Genomic DNA, 25189 nt, shown 5'->3' with positions numbered 1-25189 from the left:
CGCCGCCTTTCATTGGCCGGCCCCTGCATCCGTCCCGCTTTCCGCAGCGGACATTGGTCCCGCCCCGCTGCGAGAAGTGAGCCCGCCGGAGTCTCGCGAGACCGGCCGCCGCCAAGATGGCTGACTACTGGGACATCCCTGAGGGCACCGACTGCGGCCGGAAAACTTGGCTCACGACGCGCCTCGGGGCCATTCTCGGTGAGGAGGCGGCGGCTCGGGCGGACGGGGGGAGGCGCCGGAGGGCGGGGAGCCGCTCGCCCCCCTCCCGGAGCGACTCCGGAGTCACTCCGGATTAGCCGCGTTCACACGAAGCGGAGCGAGTTTGGCCCCGAGACAGCAAATGGGCCCTCGATGAAGGCGGAGGGGAGAGAAAGAACCCCGCGAAGCGCACGCATGGAGGGGGAGGGGTGTCAATTCGGAGTGACTCCGGATTAGCCCCATTCACGCCAGTGGGAGTGGGGGGTTGGGTCAGCTTTTGCCCCGAGTCAGACGAGAGGCTCTGTTCACGCTGGGCAATGTGGTGAAGGACCCCCAACACACACACACACACACACACACACAGAGAGCACAAATCCTTGGGTCAATTCGGAGTGACTCCAGATTAGCCCGGTTCACACCAACCGAAGCGCGTTTGGGGGTGGGGACCAGGTTTTGCCCTGAGAGGGACCAGAGGCTCTGTTCATGCTGTGCGATGCATCGGGGGGGGGGGGTGATGTGAGGAAGGGCAACCCCCCCCCCCCCGGACAAATCCTTGGGTCAATTCGGAGTGACTCTGGATTCTGCCGTTTTGGTGCCGGATGAGAGCCCCTGCTTGCCTTTGGGCGCAGTCCTTATCCAGGGCCAATTTGAAGGCCATATATAAACTTAAACATAATCCAGGGTCACTTTAAAGGGCGTATAAACTTGAAAGTAATTAAAGTTGATAATAGTAACGAATGAGCTGCGTTAACACAGGCTGCAGATTAGTCCTGTTTGCAGCAATCGAGGTCCCGCTGGCTGGCTGGCTGGCTGCTGGGTTCGATGGGGGGGCTCTGGACTAGCCGCCTTCTGGCTCCGGGGTCAATTCAGAGTGACTCCAGAGTCATTGCGTTCACAAGGGTCCGTGTGCACACATCCCACCATAGGAATGAATCTGAGGTTGACTCCAGGCTTGAGGAAGCTTGTGGGTCCCCCTATCATTTGTCAGGTGTAGAAAATGTAACTTGGAAAAAAAGAGACATTGCACAATAAAAAAATACATTGTTAATATAATAATAATAATAACAACAACAACAATAATAATAATAATAATAATAATAATAAATAATTAACCAAGGAAAGTTTAGCTCCTGGTACAGTCAGACTAACCCAAGAAAACAAGAGGGAGGCACAGTTCTTTGGGGTCTTGAAAGGAGGACGGGTGGCACATAAAATCCATTTTTCCCGTTAGAATTTAAGTTTTTTAAAAGCAGCTGAAGGTACATTATATTTCTCTTCAAATAATATGTATTATTTTCAGTAGATTAACATAGTAAAAAAAAGATGAACAATAATAAAGACAAACAAGGTATATTATATTTCTGGCTTGTGGTTTTAGACCAGCAAACCTTTTCAGCTGGGGGGCCGGTCCGCCGTCCCTCAGACCTTGTTGGGGGCCGGAATATATTTTGGGGGATATAAATGAATTCCTATGCCCCACAAATAACCCAGAGATGCATTTGAAAGAAAAGGACACATTCCACTCATGTAAAAACACGCTGGTTCCTGGACCGTCCGAGGGCCGGATTGAGAAGGCAATTGGGCCGCATCCGGCCCCTGGGCCTTAGTTTGCCTAAGAAGAATAAAGAATGTAAAAGTGCACAATTTTCCTGTTTTCCGGCAGGTCTGGTGGGCTCTGCTTACCGCCTCACCCTGTTCCCGTCCGAGACGGCCCTGGGGGCTTTTCAGAGGGCGACCACCGGAACCGTCACCATGGGTAAGTCCCGTGCGGACTCTGGTCGGCAGCAGTCCAGCCCGCTTGATATTTGGGAGAGGAGAATGAGAAGCTGCGTTTATTCATGTAGATAAGGGTGTAGTTAGCATAAAATCTAAATAATAATAATAATAATCAGTGCTTTTTTCTGGAGGGCGGTGCAGGGGTGCACAGACCCCAAACATTTTGTGAATCTAACTTTGGCCTCCTTGAAGGGCAGTGTTTCAATATGAATAGGACAATTTTATTTTTTAGAAAAATAGGACTGGTGATAATCATTTTATTATTTGTCCCCCACCGCCGCAAATAAAGTTCTACTTCTAGCTGCCTGTTCTGTAATTAATTCAAACTTCCTTCGCGCTCAAACCAGGGCAAGGTCGAACGGAGCAGCTCTCAAACTCCGGGAGCGAAATCTGAACTTTGCTGGGGGGGGGGGGGGCAGCACTGCTGTCGGAATATTAGGGCTGCCTTATATAAAGTCTGCTTAGTTCAGTATTGCCTACACTGGCTGGCAGCAGCGGCTCTCCCAAGCGGCTCTAACCAGATGAAGTGCTGCTGTATTCTCCCGATTTCTTCTCTTCCCTCCCCTCCGCCTGTTTTTTTTCCCTCTCTGCAGCCACCTTGGGGGCCGTATTCGGGGTCACCACTTGCCTCAGCGCCCAGCTCCGGGACAACCCAGAGGACCCCAAAAACTATTTCATCGGAGGCTGCGCCTCGGGCGCCATCTGGGGAGCCAGAGGTTGGTCACCTGCCGTCCCGATGCAAATTTGGCCAGTTTGGGATAATGCCATGCTTCCCTTTTCGTTCTTGCAATTTCCCCAGAGACCCCCCCAAAACACGCCGGCGTTCCCGTCCATGCAATGGCAGATTCTTCGGAAGGGATCCACCAAATAATAATTGGAACTGGTCTTTGGTCACCTGGGGAATTTGGGAAGGAAAGGAAACCGTTCCGTTCTCCTGCAGGTTTCTCTCTGTGCTGTGCGCTCCTCTCGCTGGTAGTAGTAGTAGTAGTAATAATAATAATAATAATAATAATATTTTTATATCCCACCCATCTGGCTGGGTTTCCCCAACCACTCTGGGCGGCTTCCAGCAAAATATTAAAATACAATAATTCAGCAGATATTCAAAGCTTTCCTAAACGGGGCTGCCTTCAGATGTCTTCTAAAAGTCAGATGCTTGTTTATTTCTTTGACATCTGGCGGGAGGGCGTTCCACAGGGCGGCAGTGCACCAGAAACCCCATTAATTGCCGCCAAGAGAAATCCCCTGAACGGTTTCTCCTCCAAGCCCCGATTCCCACTGAAACGCAGATTCCGGAGAGTGTAATTGCACTTCTCTGATTAAATGCTTGTTCCGAAAAATTTGGAATCGCCTCCCAGGATTCCTGCTCCATTTCCAAGTCTGTTTCCCCAAATACACTTTGACCCCGTATCCTGTTGCAGAAGGGCTCTGTATATTTGGGGAAGTGCTAGATTATTATTATTATTATTTATTTAGATTTGCATGCTGCCCTATGAAAATAGCAATGCAGCGAAACCTTGGTTTTCAAACAGCTTAGTTCTCTAACGTTTTGGCTCCCGAATTTTGAAAACCCAGAAGTAAATGCTCCCTTTTTCGGAACCCGAACACCCAATGCAAGAAGCTCTGGCAACCGATCGGAAGCCGCGCCTCGGTTGCCGAACGTTTCAGAAGTCAAAACGGATTGTGTTCAACAGCCAAAGTTTGACTGTATAAGAACGCAAAATAAATGATAAAAATAAAAGCAAAGGCGACCTAATAATCCCACAGCACATTTTAAAAGGCCATCGGATGTCTGTCAACCCAAGGCCTGGTTAGCTGAAGGTGCCTTGCCAAGGCGCCAGCCTGCAATTCCTTTTCCATGCCCCTTCCTTCTCTAATCCTCTTTCCAAGGCATCCCAGTTTTTTGGCCCTCCCAGTGGCAGAGAGTTCCACAATCTGACTACGCTCTGCGGGACGACAGGCCTTCTCTCTCTCTCTCTCTCTCTTTTTGGAGATAACATTTTATTCATTTCCAAAAATAACATAGCAACAAAATAACAACACTACATGAAAAAAAGTAAACCTCATAAACAAATTTTTAAGCCATCACTTTGCTTGACTTCCCTCCGCTCTCCCTCTTCAGTGCATGTTTATGCATGTCTTTAAACCCTATATTCTTAATGATCCAATTTTGAACCTTCTTTGTCTTGTTACAAGTGACTTTTAAGAGTTCTACTAATGTAAATATCTGTATACAAAGCTTAACCTTGCAGGCATGGCCAAACTCGGCCCTCCAAATGTTTTGGGACTACAATTCCCATCATCCCTGACCTCTGGTCCTGTTAGCTAGGGATGATGGGAGTTGTAGTCCCAACCCATCTGGAGGGCTGAATTTGGCGGTGCCTGGAATAGGCAGACTCGGCCCTCCAGCTGTTTTGGGACTACAATTCTCATCATCCCTGACCCCTGGTCCTCTTAGTTAGGGGTGATGGGAGTTGTAGTCCCAAAATACAGTTCCCATCATCCCTGGTCCCGTTAGCTAGGGATGATGGGAGTTGTAGTCCCAAAACAGGCTGAATTTGGGGGTGCCTGGAATAGGCAAGTACGGCCCTCCAGCTGTTTTGGGACTACAATTCCCATCATCCCTGACCCTTGGTCCTCTTAGCTAGGGATGATGGGAGTTGTAGTCCCAAAACACAATTCCCATCATCCCTGGCCGCTGGTCCTGTTAGCTAGGCATGATGAGAGTTGTAGTCCCAAGACAGCTGGCGGGCTGAGCTTAATTGCATTGAACATTTCTCCCTTTCCCCCCGAATTGAGAGTCCTCTGACGGGCCGCCTCTCACCTCTCCTCTCTCTCTCCTCTTCAGCCCACAGCTTCGCCACCGGCACTGCGGCCTGCGTGGGCCTGGGCTCGGCCGCCTTCCTGGCCAAAATCGGCAAGAAGGAAGGCTGGCGCTGGCTGGGGCCTCCCGAACTCTGAACCCGGAGCCGCCCTCTCCGTCCTCCCAGCGAGGCGCACAATCGCCACCCACCACGTCCCGGGGCCTGGACCGCGGGGCAGACAAGGACTTAGCGGGAAACCCCCGAAATCCCGGCGCCCTGAGCCGGCCGTCCCGTGGGAATCGGGCCCTGCAAATAAAAGCGTTGACCCTTTGCGGTCCCTGCAAAATTCCTCTTTGTGGCTTCCTATACAGACCCTAAAACTCTTAAAATGTGTCTTTAAACACATTGGGTTGTCCCCCCCCCCCCCCATTTTCTCATTTTACAGAATTTTTTATTTTTAATAGTATTTATTGAGTTTCCCATTTTAGCAATCCAACAAAAACCACATTAAAACATTCCAAATTATGACACAATTTCAAAAAGCCAAATTATATATCTTTGGGTGCCTTCCCATGCTCAGAAGTTCGGGGCGTGATGATCTTATACTGTACTGCATTCTTTAATTAGTCCATGTAGTCATTTTACAAGATCATAAATTTGCGTGGCCAATTTGGAATCCCGAAACTCCTTGCTTTTTTTTTCCTTAAAAAAAATGTTTAAAGGTACTCTCATTTTGACCCGAGAGAATCACCAGTAAATGGGAAAAATAAATACAGTAAATGGACAAAGGTACAAAATGATTCACAAAATGGGGTATGTGTCCCCCCAGAAAAACAGCACTGCCGGAACTTCATGTCCCCCCCTCTTCCCCTTCCTGCGGTTCCTTATATTGTAGATATTTCCACCGCGGATCCGATTTAAATCTATTGGTTATTTTATCCTTGAAAATCTATTAAAACGCGTCATGAAAAGAGGATGTTCCAAATGTCCGCAGGCTTACAGCTTCACGGTCCCATATGGGTGGGGTATTTATTATTATTATTATTATTATTATTATTATTATTATTATTATTAATACTACTTCCCCCCCTGTCAAGAGCATCGTTCAGATTGTGTGACCCCCTATATGTGGGGAAATGACACAGTAGAGAGGCAATCAGGTAGTATATTTACAAACAGCAACAACCATGGAAAACTGGATGGGAAGTTGATAAAACGAAAGTATAAATTACTATGGAATTTTTGGTGGAAATTGAATAAAACATTATAAAAGGGAGGGGAAATAGCTGGGTAAAATTCAAAACAGGAGCAGCGCATTTATTCAAAATCCAGGTCCTTGGTCCTTGTACCTTAATATTGCCAACACAGGTCGGCAGCATCTCGGGGTTCAAGGTCTTCCCCCCGAGTTCTGCCCGGGTCAAACTACTTCTGTTTCGCCCTTCAAGGAAGACCCACAGCTCTGCCATAGAAGAAGTTTGACCTGCGCAGAGCTCAGGGAAAAGACCTTGAACCCAGAGGAGATGCTGCCGGCCTGTGTGGGCAATATGGAGCTACAAGGACCAAGGGTCTGGCTTCTTTTAGACCAGCGGTTTGAAAAACTATCCCATTTATGGAGGGCAATTTGAATAGGGAGCTGCCAGACTCGCGGGAGCGCCGAGCTCAGGACTGCAGCCCCACACTGACCGGCAGCAGCTGCTCTCCAGGGTTTCAGACTTGGGGGGCCGCATTCTCAGCCCTACCTGGAAAGGGGTTCAACCTCCTGGGGGCTCCAACCACCTTCCCCTCGCCTGGAATAAAGGCTTCCCTCCCACCCCCTTGGTGGGTTTCTTCGAAAGGGGTAGACTGCGCCTGGACCAGGAGGCTCTATTCCACTATTTGCGGAGCGCAGACCCCGGATGGGGCGCAAACACCCCCCAAAGCTTCTCTGTCTCCCCACGTCGTGCCCCACACCGTCCTTGAACCCCAACTGTGCCTCTTCCCCCCCTGGCTGGAGGATGGAGAAGCTGGTGCAAATCTACCTACATCCTGTATTTTTCTGTGTAGAAGATATATTTCCCCCCTTTTTTTAAGTTTAAAACTGGGGGGTCTTGTGCACGGACTGTAGCGATTATTTTTATAAATATATATATATATATTTAATTTATAATTATTTCATATGTAATTATTTTCTATATAATGTTTATTTCTTAATTTGGGGCTCAAAAATATTGGGCCGTCATATGCAGGAAAATGCTTGCGATATAAACATAATTTATGTGTATTTCTTCATTTTGGGCTCCCAAAATATAGGGAAATAGGGTACTTGTGGGGTAGAGAGGTGGCGGCGGACCCCCAGGCCCCCCCAGCCCCCTTTGCAACAGGAACGCCCCCCTCCCAGGCCTTCGCCCCCCATGCCCCGCTCACTGCACCCCACTACCCATGGTTCCCAAAAGTGGGGAAAATCATATCCGCATTCGCCTCTGCCTACCCCTGGCATGCGCCCCCCAGGCTGAAAAGGGCTTCCCCACCCCAGACGATCGGGGCTGGAGGGGAATGCGGCCCCCGCCCGCCTCTGCCCTAGATGCCCGCCTTGCCGTGCGCCAGTTAAATCTTTTAATAGCCCCTCCGGGGGCACCGGGTGCGGATTCAGTGACACACTTCTGGCACCAGGAACGGGGCTGCCCCACGGCCAGGGCACGTGAATCCAGGCGGGCCGGGGCGCCAGAGGAGGTGCCCCCTTTTCTGCCCGGCAAATCAGGCGTCCCTATCTATTTTTGGGCCTCCCCGCTTTATTCAGGGCGTGTGACGTTCCCGGGTTGGCATCTCCGGGGAGACGCGGCCCAGAAGTCACGGCAACTTTGAGCTGCCGGCCTGGATCAGGAATCCGGCAGGATCGGGCCCCCAGGGGGTCCCCCCTCCAGCGCAGGATCCTGCCCCCCAAAACGGGACGCGACTCCAAGAGCCTCCTGCTGCCCTTCTCGCTTGGCGGACAAAGGTAGACTGTCTCTGTCCATGGAGGTTCCCTTCAAGGTAGAGCCGAGTTCGAGGGCAGGGAAGGAAGGTCTAAGGGGTGGAGCCAAGCTGATGAGGGAGCCCCGAGGGCCACATCGGAAGCTTTTGGGGGCCGCAGAAGGCTTGAGTGTCCAAACCTGCCCCTTGGAAAGCAGATCTTTCAATCGACTCGTATGCAAGAGGCTGGAGCTTGGGGTCACGAGTTCGAATCCTGTATCTGGGCCAAAAGATTGGGGTTGGGATGGATGACCCTCAGGGTCCCTTCCAACTCAGCAGTTCTATGCTTCTAATCGATTATTATAATTAATAGATATAATTAATAAATGGGTGTAATGCCCTTAATCCGCTTTGAAAAGGGGCGATTTGATAGGGCCCCCGACTCCTCATGTATTGGGGCCAATTATTATTATTATTATTATTATCGTATTGGGGCCAATTATTATCATCATCATCATCATCATCATCTTCTGTGTTTGGAGCTGGAAGGCTCAGGAGGAAAACCGACACGAATCCAAGATGATTGCATACAGGGATTTGGGCTTGGCCAAGGCGGGTCTTGTGGCAGGGAGTCCCCCAGTTTAATCAAGCTGAATCTCCCAATCTTCCGCTTCCCGGGAGGCCCACAAATTCTGGTTTTGTTACCCGGGAGGCCGGAAGAGCTTTTGCCTACCAGGCAGCGGGTGCGAGAGGGAGGCGGGGTGGGCTGCACAACCCTTCCCTGAACGCCTGCTTGGAGGTTAGAGCTGCTTCCGCAGGGGAAATGCCAGGAGGAGGAGGAGGCCGTTGCAACATGGCGTTGGCCAAGGACCCGGGTGCGGATCCTGCCTCCTAAGTAGCTGCATCAGGGAGAGGCGGCTGGCAGACTTAGGCGGGGCCTACTCTGCGTATGCCCCGAGGCGCCCTTGTCCTTCCTTTGGGAGGCTTGGGCCAGGCACCCTGCATATGCCCAGAGACACCCTTTCCTTTCTTTCAAGGGGGAAAGCTGCACACTCTGTGTATGCCCAGAGGCGCCCTTGTCCTTCCTTTGGCAGGTTCGGGAAGAGCGTGCTCTGCGTATGCCCAGAGGCACCCTTTTCTTCCTTGCTTTCAAGGGAAGCTGCCGCTCTGCATATGCCCAGAGGTGCCCTTGTTCTTCCTGCAAGGGGAGAGGTGGCTAGCAGGCTCGGGCCGGGTGCACTCTGTGTATGCCCAGAGCCACCCTTTCATTCCTTTCTTTCCTGGGGGAGGAAGTTGCACGCTCTGCATATGCCCCGAGGCGCCCTTGTCCTTCCTTTGGTATGCTTGGGCCGGGCGCGCTCTGCATATGCCCAAAGGCACCATTGTCCTTCATTAGGGAGGCTTGGGCCGGGGACCCTGCATATGCCCAGAGACACCCTTTCCTTTCTTTCAAGGGGGAAAGCTGCACGCTCTGCGTATGCCCAGAGGTGCCATTGTCCTTCCTTTGCTGCAAGGAGAGAGGCGGTTAGCAGGCTCGGGCTGGGTGCACTCTGCGTATGCCCAGAGGCACTCTTGTCCTTCCTTTGGCATGTTCGGGCCGGGTGCACTCTGCGTATGCCCAGAGTCACCCTTTCTTTCCTGTCTTTCAAGGGGGAAGCTGCCCGCTCTGCATATGCCCAGAGGCTCTCTTATCCTTCCTCTGGCAGGCCGGGGCCGGGTGCGCTCTGCGTATGCCCAGAGGTGCCATTGTCCTTCCTTTGCTGCAAGGGGAAAGGAGGCTAGCAGGCTCGGGCCGGGTGCGCTCTGCGTATGCCCAGAGACACCCTTTTCCTGCAAGAGGAGAGGCAGCTGGCATGCTCCGGCAGCGCCCTCTCCGCGCCTGCCCTGCCCGCCCCGGGGAGCTGGGAGGCGGCCCTGGGCGCGGACCCGCCCGCCCGGCGCGGCCAATGGGCTCCGGGGAGGCGCGCTCTCCGCCTCCGCGCCCCAGGCAGGCAGCAGCAGCAGCCCAGGAAGAGGGAGCCGCGGCGGGCGGGCGGGCAGCGCACGTGCGGACCGGGAAGGAGCAGCAGCCCGGCCAGGTAGGGCAGCAGCAGCAGCAGCTTGGCCACGTTGCCTTACCCGCCTGCACGCCGCCCTGCCTCCTTCAGACGTGACGCGGGTCTAGGTGGGGAGGAAGGGGGAACCCCCACCAGGTGGGACGGAGCAGGGGGTGGCTGGAGAGGAAAGGGGGCGCAGTTGCCCCCTCCGACAAGAGGGTTGCCTAGGGGGGGGGGGAGTGCCAAGGCTTTCCCCGCCCCACCCCAATTTCCGTGTCCTCCTCTCTTTCTCTCGCCCCGTTTTTGTGTTTGCATGGCATCCGTGTGAAAGTCTTGGTTTGCTTAGAAAAAGGGGAGAAAGATATTTTGTATTTTCGTTTTGTATTTGTATTTTGTATTTTTGTTTTGCATTTTGCATTTTTGTTTTGTCTTTTTCTCGATAAGCCTTAATATTAAATATAAATAGAAATATAAATGAAGTCTTCCTCGCAGGTTTGCTGCCAGGGGAAAGGGGAGCAGGAGAGATTGATGGGTGGCCCTGGCGCCCCTTAAAAATCATGCTTGAATGGTGGCGTTGTGGGGAGTCAGGCGGGTGGCACGACCTCTGTGGGGTCTGGCGACCTCATGGGGTCCCCGGGGTCCCCCCAGCCCCAGCGTTAAAAGGGGGGGAGCCGGCCCTCGTGGGGTGAAATGATGAAAGCGAAATCGGGGAAGTCTCTTCCTCTCCAGGGAAGAAGGAGCGAGGAACATCTGCCCGGCGCTCCAGATGTAGAAGCATAGAAGGGGAGGGACCCCGGGGGTCATCCAGTCCAACCCCTGGCGATCTCGGTCTCGAACTCACAACCCTGGGATCACGAGTTTCAGGCTCTGCCGACTGAGCTGCCCTGGCCAAGACATTAGGAAGGATTCACTAGTTGAGGAGGGGAAGAAAGCCTTCTGGGCCCAGTCTCAACTGGCAGCTTCTGTCTTGCAAAGGCGAGTGTCCAATGCAGAGCAGGGGGGGGGTGCTCTGCATGCAGAAGGTCTGGGGGTCCGCCCCCAGGCAGGGCCGGGGAAAAACTCCCTGCTCAAAACTGGGGACAGCTGCTGCTGCCAGCCCGTGCTGGCAGTGGTGAGCTAGGTGGGACCTCCTAGCGGGAGAGCGGCTGCCAGTCAGTGCAGGCTTTATGGAGCGAGCTGGGCCGATTTCAGCTCCGTTTAAACCAGCCTCCTGTTGATAAAATTGAGGGACAGGGAAGGGCAGGTGCTTGGCATGCGGAAGGTTTCCCAGGTCCAAACCGCGAGAGCTGCTGCCAGTCAGTGCAGGCTGTATTCAGCTAGGCAGAGCAATGGTCCAAGGCAGCTTCTTCCATTCCTTCAGCTTGTATTCAGACTCATGAGGACAAGACCGGAGCTCAGCGGTCAAGCACCTGCTCTGAGTGCAGAAGGCCCTCCCCCTTCAAGGTAGGACAGCCGCTGCTGCCAGCCAGTGCGGGTGACGCAAAGCAGATCTCCCTGCCCTTGTTCACAGCACTGAGGACCAGAAACTCGGCTTTTAAGAGCACCACCTTTGCCCAGCGCCAGAGCAGGTGTTCTGCATGCAGAAGGTCCAGCGGTTTGGCGTTGCTGCGCCCGTCCCTTGTCACCCTGCCGGTCAGTGCCGGCAACACCAGTGCATAAGCCCTCTGCGCCTGCAGCCTTTTGCAGCTGCAACAGACCCGCACGACCTTCTGCACTCAGAGCGCCTGCCCTGCCTCCGCGGATAATAATAGAATGGCATTTGCTCTTGACTTTGAACGGAAAACAAACGGTCCCGGTCCTCCGTTTTGGGGGCCCTTTTTGCTCCCAAATTCTGATTTTTGCGGGGTTTCTGCGCAGGGAAAGATGGAGGCGCCTTCCCTGACGCAGGAGGGAGTACATTCCTGCCTGCCTTCGCTCGATTTAATCTGGAAACGCTTTTTATTTTTTCTCGGCAGCAGCAGCAGCGGGTGTAAGGTTTCAAATCCTCCTGGCGCAACGGCTTTGGCAGGAGCGAGGAAATCCTGCTCCCAAGTTCCAGGTCCGTTTTTCCTGCAGGCGCTCCCCACGTGCTCAGAGGCGCCCTTTGGGCCCCGTGCCCAGGCCTCTCGGGGGCATCTCTGCTCCTTCGGTTCCCGGCTGTCAGGCTGATCATTCGGAGCCTCGCTGGACTTTTTACAGTCCTGTAAAATGGGAACAGGCCCCGTTCTGCCTCGCAAGGTTGTTGGGAACGGAGCAAAGATGCCCCCAAAAAACCGAGGCAGGAGGATGGGTCGGTTTTATTCATTCCTTGCATTGACACGCCGGCCTTCGTTCTCCAAGGAGCTAGAGGCGGCATGAGTAATAATAATAATTATAATTATTATTATAGTTATTATTATTATTATTATTTATTTCTACTCCACCCATCTGCCTGTGGTTCTCCCTCATTTAATCCCCACAACAGCCCGGTGGAGTAGGACGCTTGCGACTTAAAAAGTGATAATTCGAACCCAGGTCTTCTTTCGATTATATCTATAACGGTCTCCGATTCAATGCAGAACAGTAGAAACATAAATACAAATTTCCACTATAGCCCACCCACCGGATTCAGCTCTGCGGAAGGATTAATTCTGATTCGGTTATTTCCCCCTTTCGCAAACTGAAATTCCTTTTCTTGCACGTTGCCATCTTTTATTTTGAAGCGATCCGTGCATCCAGCTTTTTGAAATTTGCAAAGCACCGCAAGCCTTGTTTCCGAAGCCAGATCCTTGCTTTGAATTGGGGAGGGGGCTGCTTGGAAGCGACCCGCCCCCAGGCCGATTCAGCCCCCCACGCGTGGGTCTAGGGGGCCCTGCCTTCATCTCCTTCCTTCGGCGCTGCTGCATCTTCCGGGGAGATGGCCTTGGCAACAGACTCTCTCCTCCGGATTGGGCCCCTCTCCGCATCTCCCCCCCCCCCCCGTTCCCTCCCCAGGCGTGGGCACACAGCTGCTCTCACCCCCCCCCCTTTCCGATCTCGCCTGCTTTGTTCAGAGCTGGCCCTTCTCCTCCTCTTTGCACCCCGGGATTTTTGGCAAGGAGAGAGCAAGAGCTTGTCCCTCTGGTGCGGAAAGGATTTGTGAGTAAGCCATGCAGGGAAAATGGGGGGCACAGAAATATGGGGGGGGGTGTCCTCCGGAGGACTTTGCATGCCCACATGCGGCCGCTGATTCCCTAAGCGTCGCAAATCGCTTTGCCACCTGGAAGGGAGACAGGAGGCGCCCACAATTTGCCAGGATTTGAGCCCCAGAGCCCGTTTCCAGGAATGCGAATCCGGAAGCATTCCCTGCCTCGGGAAGAAGAAAACGGCTGCTAGGGAAGAAGGCCCCCCCCCACACCTCCCTTCTTTTCTGCCCCAAATCTCCGTTTTGGTTTTATTTCATTTATTTATTTTCATTTCATTTCATTTATTTATTTCATTGCAATGCACTGCTGGCGTTGCAATTGGTTCTTCGCCGCATGGCACGTTGCAATTTCCTCTTCCTTGCAATTTTTCATTCATTGCACGGCACAGAATTCCAACGCTGGGATTCCTCCGGTCCTATCCTGCTTTTTCTCCTCCAAGGGGGCGCCCCACATCTCGCTTGCAACCCTGCGAGGCGGTTCTCCTGCTCCTGGTCCCTCAAGGGAGCCTCCCCTCCCAGGCACAGTCTACCTGCCATTGCCAAACAACATCCGTTCTCTGGATGCTGTGGGCAACAGAAGCCCAGGATGGACCTTTCTAAAAAGAAAGAAAGAAAATATTTCTTCCCAGAATTGGGCCTTTCATTCTAAGCCGGGGACCACATGCCCTCACGCGCATAGCTGGGGTTCCCTCGGGGTTGGGCTGGATGACCTTTGGGTTCCCCCTGTGCAGGAACCTAGAGCAACGGATCCACGGCAACCAGGGCTGCCCTGAGCCCTGGGCTTGATCCAGCCCGACTCCTGCGTCGCGCCTCCATCTCCAGGCTGGCGCAAGAGGGTTAAGCTCCTCTCCCGGCGTCCCACAGGGGCCCAAAGCCCCATGCGCAGGGCTGGCGCCGCCTCCTCCCTCCAAGCCTCACACGGACTTCTCTTTCCTTGCCAGAGCTCAAGAGCGGCGGAGGCGAGAGGTTTCCCTGGCACGGAGGACCTGAGCCTGGCAGAGGCTCCTCCAGGTAAGCCACGGATCTGGGCCGCCCCTCGCCCGTCCCCAGGAGCCCCACACAGCACCCAGAGGTGGGTCCGCTCAAGGGGTCCAGAGAGGCCGGTTTGCTTTGCAGGCGGCTGGTTTTTAAAATCCCGGCTCCCCGTGCCAAGCCAGGTCTTGGCATGCCAGCTGTGTCCTCGGCTGCCCTCAGGGCACTCGCCCAGCCGGCAGAGCCTCAGTCTCCCCCTCCGGGAAATGGGCCCATTGCTTTTCGCCCAGAGGTTGCGCCAAGGGGTTTTCTGGGGGGTGGGAGCTGGTTCTAGACGGTGGTTTTAATCGGGGCGACCCGCCTGGGGCAGAGGTGCAGCTCAGATTCCTGCATTGGAGCGGGTTGGGCTAGATGACCGTCGGGCCCCTTCGCTGTCAATCATTCTGGGAATCAAGGGGTTGGGCTGGATGACCCCTGGGGACCCCATGGTTCGACGACTTATGCTAGCATTGGAATGTTTGGAATCAGGTGGTTTTGGCCACTCAGCGCAAAGAAAACTTTGCTGCAGAAAGACTGCCTGCTGAAAAGGATTGATTTTGGATGCTGAAACATTGATTATTATATTTTACGCCGGCTGAAGCCTGGTTGCTGCTTTGTCCCACACAGCAGGGCTGGTTTGCTTTTGAAACCCAGGAGAAGGCAGAAATTTCTCATCTATGCTTTTTTAAAAAATGAAATAAAACCCTTATATTTCATGTTAATCCTTTGGGGCTTTTATGACGGTTGAGATGACGGTTCTGAAGGGTCTGTCAGTAAAGCCCCAAGGTATTACAAAAAGGAAGGAAGGAAGGAAGAAATTAGGTGGCGAAGGAAGGAAGGAAGGAAGGAAGGAAGGAAGGAAGGAAGGAAGGAATTAGGTGGTGAAGGAAGGAAGGAAGGAAGGAAGGAAGGAAGGAAGGAAGGAAGGAAGGAAGGAAGGAATTAGGTGGTGAAGGAAGGAAGGAAGGAAGGAAGGAAGGAAGGAAGGAAGGAAGGAAAAAAGAAAGAAAGAAAGAAAGAAAGAAAGAAAGAAAGAAAGAAAGAAAGAAATTAGGTGGCGAAAGAAGGAAGGAAGGGAAATTAGGTGACGAGGGAAGGAAGGAAGGAAGGAAGAAATTAGGTGGCAAAGCAAGCAAGAAAGGAAGGAAGGAAGGAAGGAAGGAAGGAAGGAAAAAAGAAAGAAAGAAAGAATTTAGGTGGCGAAGGAAGGAAGGGAAATTAGGTGGCGAGGGAAGGAAGGAAGGAAGGAAGGAAGGAAGGAAGGAAGGAAGGAAGGAATAAGGTGGCAAAGGAATGAAGGAATTAGGTGGCTTTGTTTTAGGCGCCCCTTCCATTTCCCACCCTGCCTTTCCCTCTGAGGAGCTGCTGCGCCTGCTTCTCCCCGCTGGATCCCCCCCCCACCCCTGCCAGGCAGGCCAGCCCCCGGAGTGTTTTCCCTGGTCCGGCCTGCTTTGTCTGCGCTCATCCCCCTGGCTCTCGCCTTCTTCTCCCCGAACCCAGCTCCCCGGGGTGCTGAGCGGCCCCCGCGATGGGTGAGCGCCAGGCCCGCGCCAACAGCCTGTTCCTGAACGAGGAGGAGTCCAAGGCGCTGGGTCCGGGGGGCGGGCGGGCGCAGCGCCTCCGCCATGTCCTGCGCAAGAGGGCGGCCCGGGCGCAGGCCAGGATGTACGCCGTCACGCGGGAGAGCGTCCGCAGCTGCCTGCAGAGGAACGCCTTCGTCCTGCTCACCGTCACCGCCGTCCTGCTGGGTAAGGGGGTGCAACGGGGGGCTTGGGGGTCCCTGCATACCTCAGGGGGGCGTCTTTTGGGTGCCAGGGGCCCGGCGGGGCCAAATCCCCTTGCCGTCCCGAGAAAGCCCTGATTTCGCACAGAGCGGACCGGCGGAACTCCCCGCTACAGGATTTAAAAGAGGACCGGGGAAATTTGCGGGGGGCGCGGCTTCTCCCGACCAAATTGCAATGGGGGGGAACTGAGGCACAGCCCAGGATCTTTGCCGGAGAGCGGCGGGCTCTTTTCGGAGAAAAGGGCAATCGGCGGATGGAATCGCGAGCAGGATTCGAATCGTGGGCCACTGAGCGATGCCACCGCTTCTCTGAAAGGGCATCGCTGCTAGGAAGAGCCAGGCTGTGTGTGGGGTGGGTGGGCTAAGCCTCTTCCTTAACATCTGAACCCCCTCCAAGCCCCAAGGTGACCACCCAAAATGGACTCCCTCTGGGGTTGGGATGGATGACCTTTGGGGAGCCCATCCAAATTCAAGCCTGGGGTTGCTTAACCCAGGAACCCAGTCAAAGAACTGCAGCCAGGGCAGCAGAATAATAATAATAATAATAATAATAATAATAATAATAATAATACCACCCTGCCCATCCGGCTGGGTAAGGCTTGAGGTTCCACATCTGTCCCCTAGAAAGCAGATCATGCGCTGCTTTCTTTAAATCCGGAATACGTCAGTCGGTGCGAGACTCAACCGCCGGGTCACGAGTTTGAATTCTGCGCTGGGCAAAAGGGGGCTGGACTAGATGAATCCCAGGGATCCCTTCTGGGAGATCTGGGGATCGACCCGCGCCGGACGGGGGAGGCTGCCGCCCCGCTTTGCGTGTGTGGGTCAGATTAAGCCGGTCACAAGCTGCTTGCAGGGTGACGCCAAACGGCTCCCGGTCCCTAAACAAAATAAAAATTAAGAAGAGGGAGAGAAAAAGAGCCAGAAAAATTTGCAAGGATTACAGAGGATTGGGAGGGAAATAAAACTCTAGCAGCTGCAGAGAGGAGATCTGATTTGCTCTCTCTGCTTGCAAGATCTCAAAAAAGAATGATATATTTTTTAAACTTTAAAGAAGTTTGTTTTTTAAACTTTACAAAAATAATTTAAAGTTTTGCAATTGGGGGGGGGGGTTCGTTTCCTAATCTGGTCTCTTTGCAGTTCATCTCAATTTCATATTTTTTTCTTTTTATTCCTTCCCCGAATTTGTTGCATCCTCATTTTGGAATTAATTGGCTTGCAGGGAAAGAACTGCATGAAAACTCTCTATTTTATTTTATTTTTAAAAAGGAAAATATTTAAGCTCTTCTTTAAATATCTCCCCACCTCCCCTTTTAAGTATACACAAGCTGCACTTCCACAAAGGGAAATTGTTAATGTTTGGTGTTTTCTCATGTTTTTAATTATGGGAGCCGCCAGTAGCATACTATTATTATTATTATTATTATTATTATTATTAAGCAGGTCAAAGGCGGACAAAATAACCAGCCGATATTCTTGAAACACAACTAAAAATTTGATAAATAGTATGGGTTTCGGAGCTCTGTGGGTCCACGTCCAAATTGGGATTTAAGTGACTTTTTAAAGTCCAGGACTCCGGTTCCCATCATCCCCTGCGAGTGCGGTCAGTGCACCATGGGAGTTGTAGTCCGCCTCTGGCTCTGAGGTTCCCCGTTCCCGGCGGCACTCTGCCCATGCCTTTGGGCGCTCTTGACCCGGGAGCGGATCTCTGAGCCCCTCCTTCGCCCCGCAGGGATCACCCTGGCCCTGGCTCTGCGGCCCTACAAGCTCACCTTCCGGCAGGTCAAGTACTTCTCCTTCCCCGGGGAGCTCCTGATGCGAATGCTGCAGATGCTGGTCCTGCCCCTCATCGTCTCCAGCCTCATCACAGGTGAGCGGGTGCACCTGGGCGCCGACCCTGCCAGGCGGGCCGGGAGGGGATCTTTGGGCGCTTTTGCACGGGGGAAACACGGGCGTCGATAAATGCGTGTGTGCGTGTCATATAAATATATAAATATAAATGTTTAACATTTAAATAAACAGAAATATTTAAATATAAGCAATTAAAATCGGATTTGGATTTGATGACTGATATTTAAATATTTGCTTTGAATCTGAATTAAATTGCGTGTATTTAAACGTTGAATTTGAATTTGAATTTAATGGCTTATATTTAAATACTTTGAATTTCAATCTGAATTTCGTTACTTGTATTTAAACCTTTACTACGCATTTGAATTTCAAATCTGAATTTCATTACATATATTTAAACATTTACTTCGCATTTGAATTTCAAATTTGAATTTTTTTACTTATATTTAAATACTTTGAATTTCAAATTTGAATTCGTTACTTGTATTTAAACATTTACTTTGCATTTGAATTTCAAATCTGAATTTCATTACTTACATTTAAACCTTTACTTCGCATTTGAATTTCGTTACTTACATTTAAACATTTATTTTGAATTTGAATTTCACTACTGATATTTAAATATTTATTTTGAATTTGGATCTGATTTTGAGTTTGAGTTCAAATCGATACCTGGTTTCCCCCAACTCCTCTCTCTCTCGCCTCCCGCCCGGCAGGCATGGCGTCCCTGGACAGCAGCGCCTCGGGGAAGATGGGCTGCCGCGCCGTCGTCTATTACATGCTGACCACCCTGATAGCCGTCTTCATCGGCATCTTCATGGTCCTCATCATCCACCCCGGAAAGGGCAGCAAGGACGCCCTGCACCGCCAGGGCACCGTCGAGCAGGTCCACACCACCGACGCCTTCCTGGACCTCGTCCGGTGAGCGGGACCCCGGGGGGTCATCCAGCCCAACCCCCAACTCCCGGCTGAACCATCCCGGGCAGGCAGCCCACCAGAATAATCTGCTTTTCTTTCCCCCTTCCGTCCGCAGGAACATGTTCCCCCCGAACCTGGTGGAGGCCTGCTTCAGACAGGTAAGAGGGGCAGGTTCCTCGTCTCGCCCCATCCAGTGTAGCGGATCCGGCTCAGTCTTAAGGCTGCTGCTGCCAGCCTGTGTAGGTGAGACGGGTGGACCAGGCAATAGTCTCCTGAGTTTGTATTCAATCAACCCCTTGATTTGGATTCATGAGGACTGGATCCTTCCTCGCTTGGACTCGGGGCTAGACCACCGGCCTGAAACCGTGGAGGGCCGCTGCTGCCGGCCCGTGTGGGCCATATTGAGCTGGATGGGTCGGGGAACAGATTCCTGAGTCTGTATTAAATGAGTCCCTTGATTCTGAATCCTGAGGACTGGATCCTTCCTCTCTGGGGCTCAGGGCTAGACCAGCTGCGTTGGGGGCCCGAAACTGGAGAGCTGCTGCTGCCACCCAGTGCTGGCACTATTACGCTCGACTGGCCAGGCAGCAGTTTTTGGAGTTTGTATTCAATCAACCCCTTGATTCGAATTCGTGAGGACTGGATCCTTCCTCCCTTGGGCTCAGCACCAGCCCCCCTGCCTGAAACCCTGGCGAGCTGCTGCTGCCAGCCAGTGCAGGCACTATGGAGCTCGATGGGCGGCTTTCCTGGTTTTGCATCAAATCAATACTCTGTTTTTCCTCTCCCCAGTACAAGACCCAGTACAGCATCAGAGTCATCAACCGGACCCTGGCCAGGGGAGCCCCCACCTCCGTCCCCCAGGCCTTGCCCCACAACGGCAGCAACAGCACCGCCGCCCTGGCCTGGCCCCCCTCGCCGCTGCCGCCGCCTGAGAACGCCACCGGCGTCTGGCGCAACGTCTCCCAGGCGCTGGGCGCCCTCCCGGAGGTGCTGAGCTACGAGGAGGTGGTCCCGGGCGCCGGGTCGGTCAACGGCGTCAACGCCCTGGGCCTGGTGGTCTTCTCCATCTGCTTTGGCCTGGTCATCGGGAACATGAAGCAGAAGGGGCTGCCCCTGCGGGAGTTTTTCGACTCCCTCAACGAGGCCATCCTCCGCCTGGTGGCCGTCATCATCTGGTGAGCGTCGAACCCCCGGGTCGTGGGTTTGAGTCCTGTGTCGGGCGTTGCCGCGGGTTGGGATGGATGACCCCTGGGGGGCCCTTGCGACTCTGTGATTCTGCGATTCAGGCCAGGCCAGTTGGTAGAGCATGGGCAAAGTCGGAAAGGGGTCCAGCCCCACCTCCTTGCATTGCAGGAATCGTTTCCCCAAACTCAGACTCGAACCCACCACCCTTGTTTTAAAAACCTCATGCTCTGCCAACCTCAAGGCAGTTTTCCTAAAATAACACAAAATAAAATTCAAAGCAGTTTGCAAAAACACAAAAACAAAATTCAAAGTAGTTTACAAGAAGCAAAATAAAATTCTCAGGAAAAAGAACTGTTTTTAAAAAAAGAGAATTAAAATCAACCTGGCTTGCTGGTGCTGCCCGTCAGTGCAGACAGCACTGCTCTCAGTGGCCTGGCTAGCCGCAAGGCGGGTTCCTAAGTCCTTCTCCCTCATGAGGACTAGAGCCTTGCTTTGCTTCCAAAAGACCCACAAGCCACAAAAATTAAAATGGTGATTATGAGCAGCTGGCGGAGTCTCCGGCTGGTCCTGACCCCCCTTCTCCCCCCCCCCAGGTACGCCCCCATTGGGATCCTCTTCCTGATCGCGGGCAAGATCCTGGAGATGGAGGACCTGGCGGTGATGGGGGGCCAGCTGGGCATGTACACCCTGACGGTCATTGTGGGGCTGCTGGTCCACGGCCTCCTGGTCCTGCCCCTCATCTACTTCGCCGTCACCCGCAAGAACCCCTGGCGCTTCGTGGGGGGGCTCCTCCAGGCCCTCGTCACCGCCTTCGGGACCTCCTCCAGGTAAGCGGGTGTCAACCCCAGGGGCCGGATTCCCGGTTTGGGGTGGTTGTGCCGCCCTTCCTGGCACCCTGAACGGATCAGGCCCAGCGCCGGATTTACGTATCAGCTAAGCAAGCTCTAGCTTAGGGCCCCACTCTCTTGGGGGCCCCCAAAAAAATTAAAGGGGGAAAAATCTCGATGTACATTTCCACAATAAAATCTTTCTTTCTTTCTTTCTATCTACCTATGTATCTAACTATCTATCTGACTGACTGTCTGTCTGTCTGTCTGTCTATCTTTCAATCAATTGATCATCTATATCTATCATCTATCTATCTATCTATCATCTCTCTCGTCTATCTATCTGTCTATCTTTCATTAGATTGATCATCTATCTATCATCTATCTATCTATCTATCTATCTATCATCTTTTAATCAATTGATCATCTATCTCTATCAATTTATCTGTCTGTCTGTCTGTCTGTCTGTCTATCTATCTATCCATCCATCCATCCATCCATCTATCATCTCTCTCCCTCATCTACCTGTTTATCTATCTGTCTATCTATCTATCTGTCTGTCTGTCTATCTTTCGATCAATTGATCATCTATATCTATCTATCATCTATCTATCATCTATCTATCTATAATCTATCTATCTGTCATCTCTCTCATTTATCTATCTTTCGTTAGATTGATCATCTATATCTATCTATCTGCCTGTCTGTCTGTCTATCTATCTATCTATCTATCTATCTATCTATCTATCTATGCCAGTACCGGATTTATGTATAAGCTCAGCAAGCTCTAGCTTTGTGCCCCTCTCTCTTGGGGGCCCCCCCAAAAAACCTGGATGTAGGAAAAAAAACCTGGATGTAGATTTCCAAAATATAAGATAAAAAGCAAATAAAACAAAACCTACATGCAGCACCCGTGTTTTGTCTTGTGTAGGCTCCTCGGATGTGAGTCATGGGCCCCGCCTGCTCCCTCAAATATCCCTGCTTTGCTCCTTTCTATATATAGGGTGCCGACATTCTGCATGCGCAAATGTGCAAATCTTTAAGCAGAAAACGAGCTTGCTCCCTTAAACCCTTTAAGATTGCTCAGTTTTGGGGGGAGGTTTTGCAAAAAAAGAAAAGAAAAGCAACCTTTGTGTCCCAATTTTCGCTTGTTGAAAGCTGGTCAACCAACTGCAATTCCCAGAGTCCTCTGGGGGGAAAGGAGCTGCTGGTGCGAATCCCCTTCGGACCTGGACCCCGGGGAGTGGGGGTGGTCTACTCTGCGTAGGGCTTCAGTCTCGCTCACCCCAGGGCCGCCCCGTCCTCCCTCCCGCAGCTCGGCCACGCTCCCCGTCACGTTCCGGTGCCTGGAGGAGAACAACGGCGTCGACAAGAGGGTGACGCGCTTCGTCCTGCCGGTGGGGGCCACCATCAACATGGATGGGACGGCGCTCTACGAGGCGCTGGCCGCCATCTTCATCGCGCAGGTCAACAACTACGAACTGGACTTTGGGCAGATCCTCACGATCAGGTGCGGGTGCAAAAGACGGGCTCCGTTCTCTTTCTTTGAAAAATATTTATTAAGTTTTCCATTTTATTTACCGCATTTTTCCGTGTATAAGACTAGTTTTCCCTCTATAAAAATGTCCAAAATTTGGGTGGTCTTATATAGATTTCCCCCCGTTTTCTTAAATCGAAGTCCCCCAAAACAGGGGATGTCTTATATATGTGGTCGTCTTATAGACGGAAAACCACGCTAATTTCCCACCTATTTCTTCCTTTTTCCTGACGCATTCCAAATTGTGAGCGCATTTTGAGCACAGCGCTCAAAGGGACCCTTTGGCACCTTGGCCAAGGGACCCTCAAGGGACATCTAGCCCCACCCCGAAACCCCAGCTCACCCAACTCCCTCTTGCTCTCTGCAGCATCACGGCCACGGCCGCCAGCATCGGGGCGGCCGGCATCCCCCAGGCGGGTCTGGTGACCATGGTGATTGTCCTGACATCCGTGGGGCTGCCGACCGAAGACATCACCTTGATCATGGCGGTCGACTGGTTCCTGTAAGTCCCCGCGAGGCGGGAAGGGGTGACGCTGCCTGCCTGGGCTGGAGGGATCATGCTTATTTATTTACTCATTTATTTTTCTAAAATAATTTTTGCTGGTTTTACACGTCATCACGTTACGTCACATCATATCCTCTTTATTTGATCTCCTTGGCTCAACTGAGCCCGACGGCTTCCCTCCTTCTCGTCCGACGGTTTACAAAATCAAACTTTCCATCTTTCCATTTCGCTTCGTTTCCCATCCTTGTTAAACCACGACCTAAAATATTGTATTACTCAACCCAGATAGGTAGCGATTTCATCTTGCAAATCTTCAGATAACCGTGCAAACGATGTTGATTGCATACGGTTATCTTTCAAATATGATATAATTTTCATTTTATTTTTTAATGAGATTTTGCAGTTATGAATCGTGAGGCTTTCTCGACCGCTTTGGCCCAGAAGCTGCGCCCACGGCCTTGGAGAAAATCAGAGAGGCAGCTTGTTTTTCAGGGAATGACCCCAGGTTTCTAGTCCTCAGGGTCCACTTGAAATAGGAGCATAGGGAGCTGTCTTATATCGAGTCTGCTCAGTCGAAGGGGACCCCAGGGGTCATCCAGCCTGACCCCCCTGCAATGCAGGAATCTCAGCTGAAGCATCCATGGCACAGGACCTTCCAATCTCTGCTTTAAAAACCTCCAAGGAAGGGGAGGCCACCACCTTCCATCCCAAACAGCTTTTTTCCTGGAATCTCTTTTCCGGGAACTTGAAGCCACGGGTGCGAGTCCTACCCTCTGGAGCAGCAGAAAAAAAGCTTGTTCTTTTCCGGGCTAAACACACCCAGCTCCTTCAAACGTTCCTCATAAGGCTCGGTTTCCTGACCCTTGACCCTCTCGGTCTCCCTCCTCTGCCCACCTTCCAGCTTGTCAACTTCCTTCTTAAATTGTGATGCCCAGAACTGGACACAGGATTCCAGGTGTGGCCTGACCAGGGCAGAATATAAAGGTAAAGGACCCCTGACCATTAGGTCCAGTCGTGGCCGACTCTGGGGTTGCGGCGCTCATCTCGCTTTATTGGCCGAGGGAGCCGGCGTACAGCTTCCAGGTCATGTGGCCAGCACGACTAAGCCGCTTCTGGCGAACCAGAGCAGCGCACGGAAACGCCGTTTACCTTCCCGCCGGAGTGGTACCTATTTATCTCCTTGCACTTTGACGTGCTTTCGACCTGCTAGGTGGGCAGGAGCAGGGACCGAGCAACAGGAGCTCACCCCGTCATTGCAGGGATTCGAACCGCCAACCTTCTGATCGGCAAGCCCTAGGCTCTTGGGTTTAACCCACAGCGCCACCCGCAGAACAGAGTGGGACTAGGACTTCCCTTGATTTGGACACTAGACTTCTGTGGATGCAGCCTAGAACAGCATTCGCTTTTTTTGCTGCTGCATCACACTGTGGACTCGTGTTCAGCTTGTGGTCCACGAAGACCCCTAGATCCTTTTCACATGTCCTGCTAGTGAGCCAGGTATCTCCCATCCTATATCTGTGCATCTGGTTCTTCCTGCCAAAGTGCGGAACCTGACATTTGTCCCCATGGAAATTCATTTTGTTTGAGTCCATTTCTCCCATCTGCTGAGGTCCCTTCCAGCTTGCGGTCCACCCAGACCCCCAGATCCTTTCCCACCCCATCTGAACTGCCATTTCTTCCCCCAGAGACCGCCTGCGGACCACCATCAACGTCCTGGGCGACTCTCTGGGCGCGGGCGTGGTGGAGCATTTGTCGCGCCACGAGCTGGAGCTGCAAGACGCCGACTTGGGGGGCGACTCGGGGGCCGAGGAGAACGAGAAGCCCTACCACTTGATCTACCCGGAAAACGACACCCACAAGGATCTCAGCGGAGAGACCGCGATGTGATGGCGCCCAGGAGGGGCCGGGGAGGCGGCCGGGGGCCGGGGATGGGCCTGTCTGGATCGGAGCCATCGACCGACTGTGAAATGCCAAGGAGAGGCGCAGCCATCATCCTTATCCCCTTCCCGAAATTCTTCCCCCTTTCCCCATAATCTGATACATCATTACAGGCCAAAAAATGAGAGCAGGCAGCGACGGATCTCTAACGGTGACAATTTTGCACTAAAGGATAAGGATTCGAACTCGCGCATCTCTCACTCCGCCGCAGCGCCTCTTCTTTCTTTCGATCCACGTTATTTAAATCTGGTGCCAATATTCCTTTTTTGTGTTTCCCACCCCCTCCCCGAATCATGTTCATCCCCACTCCAAAAAAACAAACACTCCTCTTTCCAACACTTGAAGCAAAACACACTTTTTTTGTAAAAAAAAGATTGTATAGATGTGATGCTTTACCGGCGTAGAAAATAAACGCTGTTTATTTATGATGACGGTCGGCGCTTTTTTCCTGGGGGGGGGGGCACACCCCCCTAAACATTTTGTGAATCATTTGTACTTTGGTCCATTTGCTGGATTTATTTCCCCTGCCGATTTGAACTATAAAATGGTGATTTTCTCAAGTCAAAATGAGAGGACCACTAAATGTTCTTTTTTAGGGTGAAAAAAGCACTGAAGATGGTTATTAAAGCGGAGAATTATGAAATGTCCATGATGGGGGTGGGGTGGGAATGAGATTGGGGTGGTTGGGGGAGCTACTGTAATCAGAATTTGCACTCAAGACCCTCTCCCCTTTGGCAAATTCCAGACACTGGG

At 52.3% G+C, this 25189-nt stretch overlaps 2 protein-coding genes across 5 annotated transcripts; both read left to right on the top strand.

The window, feature by feature from the left end:
• The first annotated feature begins 47 nt into the window (after positions 1–47).
• On the top strand, positions 48–5124 carry NDUFA11 (NADH:ubiquinone oxidoreductase subunit A11). The gene is made up of 4 exons (XM_028714156.2): positions 48–198; positions 1862–1954; positions 2568–2690; positions 4823–5124. The coding sequence occupies exons 1-4, from the start codon at positions 117–119 to the stop codon at positions 4933–4935; spliced, it is 411 nt and encodes a 136-aa protein (XP_028569989.1). The 5' UTR covers positions 48–116; the 3' UTR covers positions 4936–5124.
• A 2355-nt stretch (positions 5125–7479) lies between these two features.
• Positions 7480–24867, top strand: LOC114588711 (excitatory amino acid transporter 1-like). Of its 4 annotated transcripts, none has more exons than XM_028714148.2 (11): positions 7480–7752; positions 13826–13895; positions 15396–15643; positions 17408–17545; positions 18243–18447; positions 18560–18602; positions 19234–19619; positions 20223–20456; positions 21772–21966; positions 22361–22495; positions 24184–24867. In XM_028714148.2, exons 3-11 carry the CDS (start codon positions 15424–15426, stop codon positions 24383–24385), a joined length of 1758 nt encoding a protein of 585 aa, XP_028569981.2. In that variant the 5' UTR covers positions 7480–7752; positions 13826–13895; positions 15396–15423; the 3' UTR covers positions 24386–24867. The 4 variants fall into 4 exon arrangements, with proteins under 4 accessions (XP_028569981.2, XP_028569980.2, XP_077778087.1 ...); XM_028714147.2 differs by lacking the exon at positions 7480–7752 and adding an exon at positions 9695–9784; XM_077921961.1 differs by lacking the exon at positions 7480–7752 and adding an exon at positions 11127–11185.
• Positions 24868–25189: the final 322 nt, after the last annotated feature.

The sequence above is a fragment of the Podarcis muralis genome, chromosome 18 (assembly GCF_964188315.1).
Source record: "Podarcis muralis chromosome 18, rPodMur119.hap1.1, whole genome shotgun sequence".
In the NCBI taxonomy this organism is placed as follows: Eukaryota; Metazoa; Chordata; class Lepidosauria; order Squamata; family Lacertidae; genus Podarcis; species Podarcis muralis.
Note: the sequence above shows the minus strand (reverse complement) of the source record. Positions and strands in the feature narration are given on the sequence as shown.